The sequence below is a fragment of the Trachypithecus francoisi genome, unplaced genomic scaffold (assembly GCF_009764315.1).
Source record: "Trachypithecus francoisi isolate TF-2019V2 unplaced genomic scaffold, Tfra_2.0 Lachesis_group12, whole genome shotgun sequence".
Lineage (NCBI taxonomy): Eukaryota > Metazoa > Chordata > Mammalia > Primates > Cercopithecidae > Trachypithecus > Trachypithecus francoisi.
Genome location: NW_022681457.1, coordinates 67856585 through 67874028, shown reverse-complemented (window position 1 = coordinate 67874028; position 17444 = coordinate 67856585). Strand labels below are relative to the sequence as shown.

The following is a 17444-nucleotide window of genomic DNA, read 5'->3' as shown; positions in this document are numbered from 1 at the left end:
GATCACAGATCAGGAAATGATCAAGTTGGGCAATGGGAGGTCAGAAATCAGAAAACTGGATGTCAGGGGTCAGGAAACGGGAAATTGTGAGTCAGGACCTTGGGGGTGGGAGATCAGTCAGGCAAACCTATGGTGAGAAGATGGGGGACCATCCCATGTGCCCCAGACCTGGGAGCAGGAGGAACCGCAATGGCTCACCAGGTAGCGTTCGGAGGAGACACTGACAAGGATGATGTCATCCCCAACACGGACCTTTTCTCCTTCAGACCTCTGCTTGGAGGCTGGGTGCGTGGTCCACCAGCAAGCCTCTCCTATGGATGGGGGGAGAATGGGGTGGTTGTCAGAACGATGGGTTCTCAGAATGCTCTTCCCCAGGGCTCTCCCAGCCACCGAGCCTCCCGGGCCCTTGGCCCACAACTCTATCACTGCCACCAACTCTCTGCCCAACATTCCCCATTCCTGACTTCAGACTCTCTGCCTAGCACTCCCCAATGTGTGTGTAAGTCTCTCTGTCTGGACTGTGTCGCAGACTCCCTGCTACGAAGCCCCCATTCATGTACTCAGGGTAGTCTCATGCTTGCCTCAGCGTTCTGCAGACCTTCTACCCCCTGAATCCCTGCTGCGGGGTCCCCTTCACACCCCCACCCCCTCCAGCCGCTGTACCTATTGCATCCTCCTGCAGTCCCACATCAAAGGCCAGCTTGTCAGTCATGGAGCGGGAGGTGGTGAGGCAGCTCAGATACTAGGGTTATAGGTGGAGGTCAGCCTCTTTCTAGCAGGCCCCGCATGTCCTGGCCCCTGCCCAAGCCCACCGAGGTTGCACTCACCATGCGGCTGTGTGCGTGCCGGAGTAAGATGGCATGGCCATACAGGAGCGTCCTGTGTCCCCCGCCCTGGGATGACTGCAGGGGGAGGGAGGGAACAGAATAAGCACAAACCCCCAGACTCTCCAGATCCCCAAGAAGTTTGGCCTAGTCACAGGTGACAAGATGCTCCCTGTGAAACGCCATGCTCAGGCCCGGAGGTAAAACAGCCTCAACTCAGACTCTCACAGGACTCCCTGCTTCAGTTTCTGCATTTATGGAAGTGGGGACCATGTCTCTGAGATGCCTATGGATGGAGCATTTTCTATTACCCAAGGCCCACTCTGTCCTCTCTGCTGTCTTCACCTTGGCTGGAAATTACTCAGGAAGACTCACTCAGGAGTATTCTAGTTTCCTGGAGACCCTGAGGACAGCCCTAAGGTCTCATGTCCCATGGACTTTGGCGCCTCTGCTCTGACCTCCCCCAACATGCTAAGCTGCAGCCCGTGTGCTCCGGGACAGGCCTAGCAGTTGTTCCATAGGTGAACATCACCCACAGTGCTAAGGCAGCCGCCCCTCCCCAGCATAAGGTCCCCAAACCGGGCCTTGGGGCGGACATCAGACTGCTCGATGTCACCATGCCTCCCATCATGGCTGTCACATGCCCACGCTCCGAGGGCGCCATGGGGGCACCATGTGATGGGGCCAGGTGATCACATGGTGGACCCACTCCTGGACCAGAGGGACTCACGCTTGGGATAGGGGAGGTGGGGGAGAGGTCCCATGCGGAGACGAGCTGGGATCAGGGTTGGGGGAAAGGACTGGAACGAGGAGAAAGGAGCAGGCATCGGGGACAGAGGCTCAGAAGCCCCCATCCCCTTCCTTCCTTCCTTCCTGTCTGGCCTGTTCTGGGCTCCACAGCCCCTGACAACTGGGGTGGGGGAGGACCCTCCAGTCCCTGTGTGCAGGGCGTGGGCCCGAGAGACGGGCCTGCCTGGGGTCAGGAGGGGTGGAAGGACAGGTGACATCCAAGGCCAGACCTACCCACTTATCCAAATTGAGGGCCTGTGGGGGGCAGGGCAGAGAGAGGAAGAAGAGCAGATGGTAAGCGACCCCCGGGTCCTCTCACCCATCCTTGCCACCGTGCCCTAAACGACCCCCAGGTCCTCTCGCCCATCCCTGCCACCCTGCCTACCCCCAGGTGGGGTCCTCACCTCCACGCCGGCCTCCACCGTGTTGGCCAGCATCTCCTGCAGGGCTCGCACGGACAGGGACTGCTCCAGGACGAAGCAACAGATGGCCAGATCAGGGGGCACATTCTGGGGTGGGAGGGGGGATGTGAGTGAGGGGCCGGAAGGCCCCCCAAGCACCATTCCCTGCCACACTCCCTCCCCTAGTCTGAACACCCACATTCCTGAGACACCAGACCCCACTCCCACCCCACAGGAAGGCCCTGCCCTCTGCCACCCCTGAATCTAGACCAACATCATGAAAACACTCTTCTGTGCCTCCTCCCTCAAACACCTCAGCCCCACCTAGACTTCTTAGAAGCTTCCCTAACCCTAACCCTCCCCACTAACCCGTGTCCCACCTAATCTTACAGGAAGCCTCAGCCCCATACCTCTGCCCTGCTCCAAGGACAGGAATCTCCTGTTCTGTGTCCTCCTCTGCAGATGACCCCACATCCCTCCAACCCCAAAAGAAGCCCCACCTCCCACCTCCACCATCAGACAGTCCTCGATCCTGCCTTTTCCCTCAAACACCTCTGAACCCTGCTTCACAGACACAGAAGGGCACCCAATCTTATACTCCCTCCTCAGTTCAGTCCCCCACCCTCCGACTCCTAAACTCAAGACTCTGCTCCTCAGACCCCACTCGCTCAGACTCTGAAACTTCCCCGGCATCAGATTCCACATCCCTCGGTCTGCCAGCCCCTGCCCCTCCCCCAGGTCTCCTCCTTTCAGACCCCAGGCTCCTTCTACCTCTCAGCCCCCAATCTCCCCAGTCAGACCCCTGCGGGTGTCCCCTGACCCTCCAGGCCCCTTTGCGTTGGATCCAAGGTCCTCGGCCCCTTGATCCCCTGCCCTCTCAGACTCCAGCTGTCCCCACCCTCAGAATTCCCAGGTTCGGACTCAGGGATCACCTTCCCTCAGACCCCACTATCTAAGACCCTCAAGCCCCCACCCCTGTCAGATGCCCTACGCCCTCTGCATCTCAGGCCCTGTCCCATCCTTCCCCGTCCCCACCGAGGGCCCCCTTACCCCTAAAACACCCTGTAATGATTCAGTCTTGTTACTTGAAAAAAATTAAAAAATAAAAAATAAAACATCGCAGACCCCTCCTCCTTGTCCAGGTCCTTTGCCTCGTCCCGCCCCGCCCCCCGCTCCCCACCTCCCCACCCGTTCCTCAGTTTCCCTGCTCCTCCCTCCTGAGACCCCTGTTCCCCAACCAGCCCTTCTTCTGGACTCTCAGGCCACCTCCCCTTAAACTCGAGGCTTTCTACCCACTCAACCACCTGCCAAAGAACGTTCTGGATCAGCAGCCCCCGCCGTGGCCTACCACACCTCTGTGCACACAGGGATCCGGTCCAATACCACAGAACCCCTGCCCCTCCCTTCTCAGACCTCCACCCCTCTCCACCTCAGGTAGCCCTTCTTAGCCTTAGCCTCCCTCCTCACTTTCTTTCCTGTCAGCACCTCCTTTCAGACTCCCAGAACCCTCTTCTTTGGACCCTAGATTTTCTGCCCCTTCAGATCCCCGTGTCCCCACGCCCCTCTCCCTCCTGCACAGACCTGGGCGTTGCTGGTGGGCTCCAGGAAGCACAGGCGGTTACCGAAACCCTCGGCGGCCAGGCAGAGCTTGAGCTGCTCCTTGAGCACTGTGGCGCTGCACTGCAGGACCACCTCATCATCCTGCGGAACCGAGGGGCAGGGTTTCCAGGGGGGCCTGGCCCGGATACCACAGACACTGCAGACCACGGGCCCCTCCTCCCACCCTTGTCCTTATGAAAAAGACAGTGATGAACAAGATCCACCCACCCAAGCCCTCTACCTGCTCCTGACAACTCCTTGAGATACAAGCCAGTGTCATCCCATTTATTTTATTTTTTTATTATTTATTTATTTATTTGAAACAGTCTCTGTTGCCCAGGCTGGAGCACAGTGGTGCAATCTCAGCTCGCTGCAGCCTCCACCTCCTGGGTTCAAGCGATTCTCCTGCCTCAGACTCCCAAATAGCTGAAATTACAAGCGTGCACCACCACGCCTGGCTAATTTTTATATTTTTAGTAGAGACAGGGTTTCGCCATGTTGGCCAGACTGCTCTCGAACTCCTGACCTCAAGTAATCATCCCATTTATTTTTATTTTTAGAGACAGGGTCTTGCTGTGTCACCCAGGCTGGAGTGAAGTGGTGTAAATTATAGTTCACTGCAACCTTGACCCCTGGGCTCAAGCAATCCTGTTGCCTTGGCCTCCTGAGTAGCTGGGACTACAGGCATGAGCTGTTGTGCCTGGCCTATCCCCATTTTAAAATGGGGAAACTGAGGCTCAAAGTGGGATATGGATGGACCAAGGCCAACACAGTTGGTAACAGGAGGAGCTGGGATTTGAACCTGTGTCCAACTGGCTCCAGAGGCCTCCCAAGTGGGGTCTGCAAAGTGATTCACTGGAAGGTGGAAAATTGCTCAAGTTAAATTGCTTTTTAAGCTCATCTTTCTCTAAATTCTCTCTTTTGCGTGTTGTTTTGATAATAGACTGCTATTTTATCTTATTTATAGACTGCTTTCTAATGGCACCTGAATGCAATGTGAGAGCCTGGGCTGGATCCTGGAAGTATCATAAAGGACAGTATTGAGTCCAGGCGTGGTAGTTCCCACCTGCAATCCCAACACTTTGGGAGGCCGAGGAGGTGGATCACTTGAGGTCAGGAGTTCAAGACCAGCCTGGCCAACACGGTGAAACCTCATCTCTACAAAAAAATACAAAAAGTAGCGTGGTGCAGTGGTGCACGCCTGTAGTTCCAGCTACTCGGGAGTCTGAGCCAGGAGAATCACTTAAACCCAGGAGGCAGAGGTTGCAGGGAGCTGAGATCAAGCCATTACACTCCAGCCTAGGCGACAGGGCGAGACTCCATCTCAAAAACAAACAAACAAAACCAAAAATAGCCGGGCACAGTGGTTCACGCCTGTAATCCCAGCACTTTGGAAGGCCGAGGTGGGTGGATCACCTGAGGTCAGAAGTTCAAGACCAACCTGACCAACATGGAGAAACCCTGTCTCTACTAAAAATACAAAAAATTAGCCGGGTGTGGTGGCGCACGCCTGTAATCCCAGCTACTCGGGAGGCTGAGGCAGGAGAATCGCTTGAGCCTGGGAGGTGGAGGTTGCAGTGAGCCGAGATCACGCCATTGCACTGCAGCTGGGCAACAAGAGCAAGACTCCAGCCTGGGCAAAACTCCATCTCAACAACAACAACAACACAAAGCAAAACAAAAAACATAGTAATGGTATAGCCTGTATTTATTAAGCACTTTACTGACTCCCAGGCCTTATGCTCTGGGTCTTACACTCATTCAACAGACCCTGGTTGAGCATCTGCCATGGGCCAGGTGCTGTTCTAGGCACTGAATACAGAGCAGTGAATAAAGTAAATGAAGATCAAGATTCCTGCCCTGGCTGGACGCGGTGGTTCGCACCTGTAAATCTCAATAGTTTAGGAGGCTGAGGCGGAAGGACTGCTTGAGCCCAGGAGTTCAAGACCAGCCTGGGCAACATAATGAGACCCCCCCCATCTCTACAAAAGTTAAAAATTAAAAATTAGCCGGGCATGGTGGTACACTCCTGTAGTCCCTGCTACTCGGGAGGCTGAGGTGGGAGGACTGCCAAGTCCGGGAAATCTAGGCTACAGTGAGTCATGATCAAGCCCCACCTCCCTGGGGCCCCTGAGACAGATTGAGGCCATGTCTCAAAAGAAAAAAAAAAAAAATCACTGCCCTCAGGGAGCTTAAATCCTCATGATGGAGACAGGCAATAAACAGGTGAATTAATATGTAATGTTAATGTCAGTGATAGGTGTTATGGAAAAAATAACCCAGGCTGATGTAAGAGAGTGGCTTTTGGGATGGGGATGAGATCAGTGAGGGAGTGAAGTGACAGCCTCTCCAAGGAGGTGACATTTGAGTTGAGCCTTGTCCAAATAACAAAAAGGAATCAGGCCTGCTCATCTCTGGGGGAAGAGGAGGGAGTCTGGGCCAAGGCCTCTGGCTGGTGGGTGCTGGAGTGTTGAGGAACAGCACAGGAGACAGAGCAGGATGGTGGCTGCAGAGGGGAGGGGAAAACAGGGAGGAGATGAGGTCAGAGAGATACTTGCATGGGTCCCTTGAAAAAAAATTATTTTAAGAGACTGGGTCTCACTCTGTCTCCCGGGGTGGAGTGCAGTGGTACGATCATAGCTCACTGCAGCCTCGGACTCTTAGGCTGAGTGATCCTCTCCATTCAGCTTCCTGAGAAGCTATGACTGCAGGCTCATGCCACCATGCCCAGCTAATTTAAAATATATATATTTTCGTAGACACGGGGTCTTGCTCTGTTGCCCAGGGTGGAGTGCAGTGGCAAGATCACAGCTCACTGCAGCCTCCAACTCCTGGTTTCAAGTGATCTTCCCACCTCAGCCTCCCAAGTAGCTGGGACTACAGGTGCACACTGCCATGCCCAGCTAAAGTTTAACATTTTTTGTAAAGACAAGGTCTGCCTATGTTGCCCAGGCTGTTCTTGAACACCTGGCCTCAAGCAATCCTCCTGCTTCAGCCTCCCAAAGCGAAGGGATTACAGGTGTGAGCCATGGGGTCTGGCTATTGTATATATTATTGTCCCCATTTTCCAGATGAGAACCCTGAGGCTCAGACAGAAAACTAAAAATCACTAGCCCCGAATTAGGAAGCAGGCAAATGGCAAAGCCAGGATGCAAAGCGGAGACAGATGGCCCAATTGTTACGGCATTGATTCTCAAACTTTTCCTGAATTAAAATGAAGGGAGGCTGGGCGCGGTAGCTCATTCCTGTAATCCCAGCACTTTGGGATCCAACAAGGTGGGTGGATCACTTGAGGTCAGGAGTTCAAGACCAGCCTGGCCAACATGGTGAAACCCTGTCTCTACTAAAAGTACAAAAATTAGCCGGGCGTAGTGGTACATGCCTGTAATCCCAGCTACTCAGGAGGCTGAGACAGGAGAATCATTTGAACCCGGGAGGTGGAGGTTGCAGTGAGCCGAGATCATGCCACTGCACTCCAGCCTGGGCTATAGAGCAAGACTTTATCTTAAAAAAAAAAAAAATGAAGGAAGGAGGAGGGTTCTGGTTAAAAATGTAGCTTCCCTGCTGGCCCAGTCCCCTACCACCGTCATGAGCCTGATTTGGGGTCAGCAGGGAATGTGTACTCTTAACCAGACCCCAGGAGCTTCTAACTTGGGCCAGGGTTTGAGAAGCCCCAGCCTGGGTAGGGGTAGAGGTCACCACCCATCAAAGGGAAGTGAAATCAGTTTGTCGGCGGGCCTGTGGCCATCGCGCTTAACCAACTGAAGCAAAATGGAGCAAGAATAGAAAATAACAGCGTGCGCATCATGCTTCAGGGGCCATTTACATTTTATGAGACTTGTTTCAGTTAAAAATAGGTATGTGTGAATGGTCACAGGTCCTGTGTTGTCCATAATAGTAAAAATTGGAGACGATTCAAATGTCCATCAGCAGGTGAACTGATAAACACACCACAGTATAGTTGCACAGTGGAATACTACTCGGCAACCAAAAGCAACGAACTCAATACACGCTACGTGGATGAATGTCAAAAAGATTATGCTGAGTGAAAGAAGAAAGGACGGGCACGGTGGCTCATGCCTATAATCCCAAAACTTTGGGAGGCCAAGGCCAGAGGATTTCTTGAGCCAGGAGTTCGAGACCAGCCTGGGCAATATAGTGAGACCTCACCTCTACAAACAATTTTACAAATTAGCCAAGCATGGTGCTATGCACGTGTAGTCCCAGCTACTCGGGAGGCTGAGGTGGGAGGATCACTGGAGCCTGGGAAGTGGAGGTTGCATTGAATCAACCATTGAACCACCGTACTCTAGCCTGGGCAACAGATTGAGACTCTGTCTAAAAAAAAAAGGCCGGGCACAGTGGCTCATGCGATGGGTGGATCGTCTGAGGTCAGGAGTTTGAGACCAGCCTGGCCAACATGGTGAAGCCCCATCTCTACTAAAAATACAAAAAATTAGCCAGGCTTGGTGACACGTGCCTGTAACCCCAGCTACTCAGGGGGCTAATGCAGGAGAATTGCTTGAACCCAGGAGGCAGAAGTTGCAGTGAGCTGCGATCATACCATTGCACTCCAGCCTAGGCAACAAGAGTGAAACTCCATCTCAAAAAAAAAAAAAACTTATTGAACACATAAAATAGGTAAAATGTATTGAAGGTCAATTACACCTCAATAAAGTTGATTTTTAATCATGTCTATGCATGTGTGAATGTACTGAGTTGTAAGACAGAATATATTTCTTTCTTTTTTTTTTTTTGAGACGGAGTCTCGCTCTGTCGCCTAGGTTGGAGTGCAGTGGCACGATCTGCGCTCACTGCAAGCTCCGTCACCTCCCGGGTTCACACCATTCTCCTGCCTCAGCCTCCCGAGAAGCTGGGACTACAGGTGCCCGCCATCACGCCTGGCTAATTTTTTTTTGTATTTTCAGTAGAGACAGGGTTTCACCATGTTCGTCAGGATGGTCCTGATCTCCTGACCTCGTGATCCGCCCGCCTCGGCCTCCCAAAGTGCTGGGATTACAGGCGTGGGCCACCGCGCCTGGCCAACAGAATATATTTCTTATGGGTGGGATGGGGTCCAAAAGGTTTTTTATTCTGAGACGGAGTCTCGCCCTGTCACCCAGGCTGGAGTGTGCAGTGGTGCAATCTCAACTCAATGCAAGCTCTGCCTTCCAGGTTCAAGCAATCCTCCCACTTCAGCCTCCTGAGTAGCTATGATTACAGGCATGCACCACCACACCTGGCCAATATTTTTTTGTATTTTTAGTAGAGACGGGATTTCACCATGTTCACCAGGCTGGTCTCAAACTCCTGACCTGAAGTGATCCGCCCACCTTGGCCTCCCAAAGTGCTGGGATTATAGGCATGAGCCACCGAGCCCAGCCTCCAAAAAGTTTTGAGAAATCCACCACGACCTCAGTAACACTCAGAAAAACTGACCCTGTCTGGGGTGGAGAGAGTCCGAGGCCAAGCCTCCAGAACCCTAACACTGACTACTTTGGTAAGTCTGGGCCCCGTTTTTATCTGGTGAAGGCAATGGGGCTGGGCACCAGAGGCATCCAGAGATGCCATTTCCTGGCCTTGACCTTGGGTGAGTGATTCTACCATTCGGGCCTTGGTTTCCCTCAAATCTCTCAGTGAGATAAAGATAGGACCCTACCTCAGAAGACAGGGCAGCGAGGATATAATTAGATGTCTCAGGAGGGAGAGGCCCAGGGCACGGGGCCTGGTTTAGAGCAACAGTTCAAGGGCCATTGGCCATGGCCATGGTCTTATTAGGGCTGGGGAGGGCCCAACCCATGGTGTCTGCTGAGGGACTGGGGCTGGGGAGAGTCTCAGCTGAAGCTAGGCCCCTTCCCAGCTGTCCCCATCCTTCACTACCAGCCCCAGCTGTTTGTTCCTCTCTCCCAGGAAACCGGACCCTGCTCTCCAGGGTCCTATTCTGGGGCGGGAATGCTGTGTCAGCATTTCCTGCGTGGCTCCAAGACCCCGGGGGAGGGGCGGGGCTAGCGTTGGGTCAGCAGACCTAGCCCAGAGCAGAGGACGTCCCCTCCCATATTTACGGCCCCACACCCTGCAGAGCCACTGGGAGGGGAAGGTGGGAAGGGCCTGGAGATGGCAGCCCCTCCTCCCTCTCGTCCCCTCCCCATCCCCGGCCCAGGCCCCAGAAAAGCGGGCTATTCTGGGAGGGCCACCTGTTGTTCCAGTTCCCATCCCTGCCCCCAGCTGGGGCTCAGAGATGCAGGGAGTGACCCAGCTAGAGAGACACAGAAAATCAGAGGGCCTTAAGCTAAGAAACAGAGACAGGGAGACTGAGATGGAGGAAGAGACAGAGACACGGAGACACCCAAAGAGACAGATGGGGAGAGACACCACCCAGAGACCCTCCAAGACCATTAGCAGCCACTGAGAGCAGCCCTCCTGCCCAAAACAAAGAAGCAAAGAAAGACCCAGAACCCAAGAGATCCCTCCCCGACGAGACCCTCAAGGGCTGGGAGTTGGAAGCAGCTGTGTCCTCCAGCCCACCCCCAGCTCCTTTCCCAAGAATTTAAATAGGTCAGAGTCTGGAGCAAAAAGAGAATTAGGGCTGAGGTGGGGGTTGGGGGGACGGCTAAATTAAGCCCAGGAATTAGAACCACCTTCTCCAAGTGCCTGCTTCCAGGATGGTGCGAGGGTGTGCTTCCTCAGGGGTCCTTCTTGTGGGGGACAACTCGCTAATGTCAGAAGAGAGGGCAACCGAAGATCCCTCTCCCATTCTGGAGTCCCCAATCCTACCAATTCTCTGTAGTGAGAAAGGTGAAAGAGACTAAAAGACAGAGTGACAGTCACTCAAAGTGACACAGGAAGAGACCTCGAGTCTCAGAGACCACCGGTAAGCCGGACAGGGACATTCAGAGACAGAGACACCCTCAGAGACCCCGAGAGATAGCCCCACAGACCCCTAACCCAGAGATACGCACTGTCCGCAGGAACTGGACGTCGTCCTCCCCTTCTGCGTCACCCATGATGTCGAGGTCCGAGGGCCAGGGTCTGAGATCGGGGAAAAGAGGGAGGGGGCTGCGGGCTGGGCGGGAGGACTGGGGGCGGGCTGGGGTCGGAGACCTCTTGGGACGCCAGAGGCACCCGCGAGGTGGATGGAACTGAGAGGAGGACACGCGTGCCGGACAGAGATGGGAGGAATGCCCCGCCCCCGGGCCCCATTGGAGCAGGACTCCCCGGCCACGCCCCTTCGCCGGAGCCCCGCCCACATACCCCAAATCTTGGCTGGAGGTTTGCCTGACCGCCGGGAGGTGGGGTGGGAGAGGGAGTGTCTAGAGGGTATCTGCGTTCTCTCCCCCTACCACGGTAAGTAACGTGCCACCATTCTCCCATTTCACAGAGGGCAGACTGAGGCTCTGCGTGGGGAAGCCCTTGCAAGGTATCACGCAGCAGAGCAGGGCTGTGCACCAGGTCTCCTGACTTTAAAAAGCACCAAACATAGTGATTAAGAACAAGAACTCCGGCCGGGCATGGTGGCTCACCCCTGTAATCCCAGCACTTTAGGACGCCGAGGTGGGTGGATCACTTAAGGTCAGGAGTTCGAGACCAGCCTGGCCAACATGGTGAAACCCCGTCTCTAATAAAAGTACAAAAATTAGCCAGGCGTGGGGACACACGCTTGTAATCTCAACCAGCTGGGAAACTGAGGCAGGAGAATTGCTTGAACTTGGGAGGCAGAAGCTGAAGTGAGCCGAGATTGATCCACTGCACTCCAGCCTGGGCGAGACTCCATCTAAAAAGGAAAAAAAAAAAGAACAAGGACTCCGACTCCGAGCCAGATAATCTGGATCTGAATCCCACCCAGCCTTGCTGCTCCCTTGAGTTACATGGATAAGCCACTTAGCTTCTCTGTGCCTCGGTTTCCCCATCCAGTAAGGAGAATATTAATAGTACCGACCTCACGTGGTTGTTGGGCAAGTTAAATGAGGTAATTAATTTACAGCACTTAAAACAGTGCCAGTGCCTGGTTAAGGTAATGTAAGTGTTGCTATTATTATTATTTTATTATTATTATTATTATTATTATTATTTGAGACAGAGTCTTGCTCTTGTTGCCCAGACTGGAGTGCAGTGGCAAGATCTCGGCTCACTGCAAACTCCACCTCCCGGGTTCAAACGATTCCCCTGCTCAGCCTCCCGAGTAGCTGGGATTACAGGCACCTGCCAACACACCCGGCTAATTTTTGTATTTTTGGTAGAGACAGGGTTTCACCATGTTGGCCAGGCTGGTCTCGAACTCCTGACCTCGTGATCCACCTGCCTCAGCCTCCCAAAGTGCTGGGATTACAGGTATAAACCACCACGTCCAGCCTTATTAAAATTATTATTAGGCCAGACACAGTGGCTCATAACGCCTGTAATCCCAGCACGTTGGGAGGCCAAGGCAGACAGATCATTTGAAGCCAGGAATCTGAGACCAGCTTGGCCAACATGATAAAACCCTGGCTCTACTAAAAACACAGAAATTAGCAGGGCATGGTGGCGCACGACTGTAATCCCAGCTACTCGGGAGGCTGAGGCACAAGAATCATTTGAGGCCAGGAGGCAGAGGCTGTAATGAGCTGAGATTGTACCACTACACCCCAGCCCAGGTGACAGAGCAAGGCTCTATCTCAAAAAAAAAAAAAATTTTTTTTATTAACATGTAGTGGTGTACAGTAAGTTATATAAAACAATATCCTATAGTTAAACAAAATTACATAGAAACCGTTCTTCAACGTATAGCAGGTTTCTAGGTGCTCCATAATTAAATGCTGATGTTAGTACAACTGCAATAAATAGCACAAAAGTTTGTGTCATATTATGGAATTATATAATTCGATGTTATATAATGTATAATTATATAATTAAATATTTAGGCCAATATAATTATACTGTACAATACAATTCTATGTTGTATTTATTATATATTATCTAACATATAGTTGTATACTAAGTATTGTTTTTCCCTAAAACTTTGTGTGAATGTGAAATGATTCTGTGTCATTGAGTATTATATCATAAGTTATTAATAGTGTTTCTTATTTTTGTCAGTCTCATTATGTGTGTTAAGACCTACCCCTGTTGCTCTGTGGACACCTGGTGTGTGACAGTGGTGGCTTTGCAGGATTCTTTGGTGACTGATCCCTTCTGTTTATCCACCTACCCCTACTGGGAGTGGACACCCAGGCTGCCTCCATCTTCCCCAAAATAATGCTGGAGGGAACATCTGTGTATTGGTCCCCCAGGAAGCTGAGGGGGAATGTTTTGTTGTGCACACCCAGAAGCTAATTGCTGGGTGACATATTCACATGCACAATTTGTGTAAGTAGTGCCAGATAACCCTCAGAATGGCTACTCACTATCAGTCCATGAGAGTCCCTGGGTCCCCATATCCCCAACCCCCATGTGGCATTTCCGACTTAACTAATTTTTGCCAGATTTATATAGGATGACCCGCTGTTTTTTTGTTTTGTTTTGTTTTTTGAGACGGAGTCTCGCTCTGTCACGCAGGTTGGAGTGCAGTGACGCAATCTCGGCTCACTACAAACTCTGCCTCCCGGGTTCACGCCATTCTCCTGCCTCAGCCTCCCGAGTAGCTGGGACTACAGGCATCCACCACCACGCCCGGCTAATTTTTGTTGTATTTTTTAGTAGAGACGGGGTTTCACCGTGTTAGCCGGGATGGTCTCGATCTCCTGACCTCGTGATCTGCCCGCCTCAGCCTCCCAAAGTGCTGGGATTACAGGCGTGAGCCACCATGCCTGGCCAACTCACTGTTTTTGAATTCATTTTCTCTGTTTTACTTTGAGAGATGGGGTCTCACTTTGTTGCCCAGGCTGGGGTGCGGTGGCGCAATTATGGTTCACTGCTGCCTGGAACTGCTGGGCTCAAGGGATCCTCCCACCTCAACTTCCTGAGTAGCTAGGACAACAGGCTTGCGCCACCATGCCCAGCTAACTTTTAAGCTTTTTATAGAGATGGGGTCTTGCTATATTGCCCAGGCTGGTATTGAACTGCTGGGCTCAAGTGACCCTCCTACCTTGGCTTCCCAAAGTGCTAGGATTACAGGCATGAGCAACCACGCCTAGCCTTGTTGTCATTTTAATTTCCACTTCCCTGATGAATAACCAACAATTTCTAGCATCTTCTCAGGTGCCTGTCAGAGTTTTGGGTTTCTTTGTCATCTGCTCATTGTGCTCTCTTCTCTTTTTTTGTTTTTTTTGTTTTTTTGAGACAGAGTCTCACTCTGTCACCCAGGCTGGAGTTCAATGACGCCATCTCGGCTCACTGCAACCTCCACCTCGCGGGTTCAAGCAATTCCCCTGCTCAGCCCCCTCGGGACTACAGGCATATGCTGCCACACCAGGCTAATTTCTTTTATATTTCAGTAGAGATGGTGTTTCACTGTGTTGCCCAGGCTGGTCTCGAACTCCTGAGCTCAGCCAATCCGCCTGCCTTGGCCTCCCAAAGTGCTAGGATTACAGGTGTGAGCCACCGTACCCTGCGTAACTTTTGTATTTTTAGTAGAGATGGGGTTTCGCCATGTTGGCCAGAGTGGTCTCGAACTCCTGACCTCAGGTGATCTACTCGCCTTGGTCTCCCAAAGTGCTGAGATTACAGGCATGTAATCTTACATTACAGGTGCAGGAGCCACCCTGCCCGGCCATTTTTCTAATATGGTTGCTGTCTTTTTTGCTTGGTAATTTGCAGCTGTTCCTTTTATATTCTTCTTTTTTTTTTTTAGATGAAGTCCCATTCTGTCTCCCAGGCTGGAGTGCAGTGGCTCAATCCCAGCTCGCTGCAACCACCACCTCCCAGGTTCAACTGATTCTCATGCCTCAGCCTCCCGAGTAGCTGGGATGACAGAGCAACACCCATGCCCACACCCTGCTAATTTTTGTATTTTTTTTTTTTTTTTTTTTGAGACAGAGTCTTGCTCTATCGCCCAGGCTGGAGTGCAGTGGCGCAATCTCAGCTCACTGCAAACTCTGCCTCCTGGGTTCACACCATTCTCTCGCCTCAGCCTCCCGAGCAGCTGGGATTACAGGTGCCCTCCACACGCCCGGCTAGTTTTTGTATTTTTGGTAGAGACGGAGTTTCACCATGTTAGCCAGGATGGTCTTGATCTCCTGACCTCATGATCCGCCCATCTCGGCCTCCCAAAATGCTGGGATTACAGGCGTGAGCCACCGTGCCCGGCCAATTTTTGTATTTTTAATAGAGACGGGGTTTTGCCATGTTAGCCACGTCGGCCTCAAACTCCTGATCTCAAGTGATCTGCCCGCCTCAGCTTCTCAAAGTGCTGGGATTACAGGCATGAGCTACTGCACCCAGCCTATATTTTAGATATTAATTTCTCATTGATTTTGAAATATTGCAAACACCTTTTCCCCTTCTGTCATCTGATATTGGTCCCATGGTATCTTCGTTAAAAGAAAATCCGCCTGTAATCTCAGCACTTTGGGAGGCCTAGATGAAAGGATCCCATGAGCCCAGGAGTTTGAGACCAGCCGGACAACATAGCAAGATCCCATCTTTAAAATTTAAAAAAGAAAGAATGAAGAACAACAACAAGAGAAGAAAATCTGTATTTGTATGTTATCATGTGCATCATTTTTCTGACTTATGAGTTTCTGTGGTTTGATTCGGAAGTCCCTTCCTTTGTGGTCATCAGCATTAGTATTGTCTGTATTCTTGGCCAGCCCGAGGACTAAGGCTGCCTGTATACAGTACAAACAAGTGCCAGGATTCCTGACCTCCTCCCTGAGGACTTTCTGGATCCCCAGGGCCTGGAGACACTGCCACATTACAAAGTCTCTGCTCAGCCAGGATCAGTAAGCCACATTCAAGATGCAGGTGCTACAGGAGATGGACTGAGAGAGAGTCAGACAGTACACCATGGGGCTGGGGGGAGAGAGGGTGAAACAGGGCAGGAAGAGAGAGTCTGAAGCTATGGTAACGTCGTGTGATGGAAAAACTAAAGAGAGCGGGTTCGATGACTGTCTAAATGTTCTGGCATGGAAAAAATATACATCCACGGTGCCTTCTTTTAGTGAAAAAAGAAAAGTGGAAAAATATACTTCTGAGAGAATGGTTTCAATGAATTGGCTAAGATGCTATGTTTGGCAGAATCACAGTAACTACTATGACCCATTTATTCCACTCCTGGGTACTGCCCTACAGTATGGTACACTCTATGTTCACCAAAAGTCAGATGCTCAAATAGTCACTGCAGCCCCAACCTGGAAACAACTCAGATGTCCATCACAGGAAAATTGATCAATAAACCACGGAGGCCGGGAACAGTGGTTCATGCCTGGAAAGTCAGCACTTTGGAGGCATAGGAGGGAGGATTGCTCGAGCCTAGGAGTTCGAGATCAGCCTAGGCAACAAAGTGAGACTCTGTTTCTACAGGAAAATAATACTTAAAAAAAAAATTAGCAGGGCACAGTGGTGTGCACTTGTAGTCCTAGTCACTCAGGAGGCTGAGATGGGAAGATTGCTTGAGCCCAGGAGTCTGAGGCTGCAGTGAGCTAGGATCTCACCACTGCACTCCAGCCTTGGTGACAGAGCGAGACCCTGCTGTGGAGTCTTAAGGAAAAAGAGTCAGGATGGCAGGACCAAAGAAAAAATTTTAAAAAAACAGATAAGCTATAAGTTTGTCTTTTTTCATGGTCTAGGACATAATAGTCCTCTTGTATAGATAACTCACTTAACTTAAAATGTTTCAGTGTCTAGTTATTATCAGACTTTAGACTGATTAAAAATAGAACTTAGTGCGGTGACTCACGCCTGTAACCCCAGTACTTTGGGAGGCTGAGGCGGGTGGATTACTTGAGACCAGGAGTTCAAGACAAGCCTGGCCAACATGATGAAACCCTGTCTCTACAAAAAAAATACAAAAATTAGCTGGGTGTGGTGGCACAATCATGTGATCTCAGATACGGGGAAGGCTGAGGCAGGAGAATCGCTTGAACCCAGGAGGCAGAGGTTGCAGTGAGCTGAGATCGCGCCACTGCACTCCAGCCTGGGCGACAGAGCAAGACTCTGTCTCAAAAAAAAAAAAAAAAAAAGCCGGGCACGGTGTCTCACACCTGTAATCCCAGCACTTTGGGAGGCCGAGGCGGGCAGATCACAAGGTCAAGAGATCGAGACCATTCTGGCTAACACGGTGAAACCCCATCTCTACTAAAAATACAAAAAATTAATTGGGCGCGGTGGTGGGTGCCTGTGGTCCCAGCTACTTGGGAGGCTGAGGCAGGAGAATGGCGTGGGCCCAGGAGGTGGAGCTTGCAGTGAGCCAAGATCGCAGCACTGCACTCCAGCCTGGGTGACAGAGCAAGACTCCGTCTCAAAAAAAAAAAGAAAAATGGAAGTTAGCATGCCACCAGCCCACTTAGTCACTATCCACAACACCTATCTCTAAATAAACTATATATATATATATATATATATATATATATATATATGTCATGGAATTGTCACATAATGAAAGACTATATGGAAATTATTATTATTATTATTTTAAGACAAAGTCTCACCCTGTTGCCCAGGCTGAAGTGTAGTGTGCGATCTCAGCTCACTGCAACCTCCTCCTCCCAGGTTCAAGTGATTCTCCTGCCTCAGCCTCCCAAGTAGCTGGGATTACAGGCACCCACCACCACGCCCGGCATATTTTTGTATTTGTAGTAGAGATGGGAGTTTCCCCATGTTGGCCAGGCTGATCTCAAACTCCTGACCTCAAGCGATCCACCCACCTCAGCCTCCCAAAGTGCTGGGATTACAGGCGTGAGCCACCGTGCCTGGCCAA

At 51.4% G+C, this 17444-nt stretch overlaps 1 protein-coding gene across 1 annotated transcript in view; it reads right to left on the bottom strand.

Moving 5' to 3' along the window:
- The window catches only part of RYR1 (ryanodine receptor 1), a 158709-nt gene extending 147941 nt beyond the window's left edge, over nucleotides 1-10768 (bottom strand). The window contains exons 1-6 of the mRNA XM_033226095.1: nucleotides 10573-10768; nucleotides 3596-3715; nucleotides 2018-2122; nucleotides 828-902; nucleotides 664-742; nucleotides 199-311 (exon numbers count right to left, since the gene is read on the bottom strand). Of these exons, the coding sequence (XP_033081986.1) occupies nucleotides 199-311; nucleotides 664-742; nucleotides 828-902; nucleotides 2018-2122; nucleotides 3596-3715; nucleotides 10573-10617 (537 nt within the window). The 5' untranslated portion in view covers nucleotides 10618-10768. The remainder of the gene's footprint in view (nucleotides 1-198; nucleotides 312-663; nucleotides 743-827; nucleotides 903-2017; nucleotides 2123-3595; nucleotides 3716-10572) is intronic.
- Between the last annotated feature and the right edge of the window lie 6676 nt (nucleotides 10769-17444).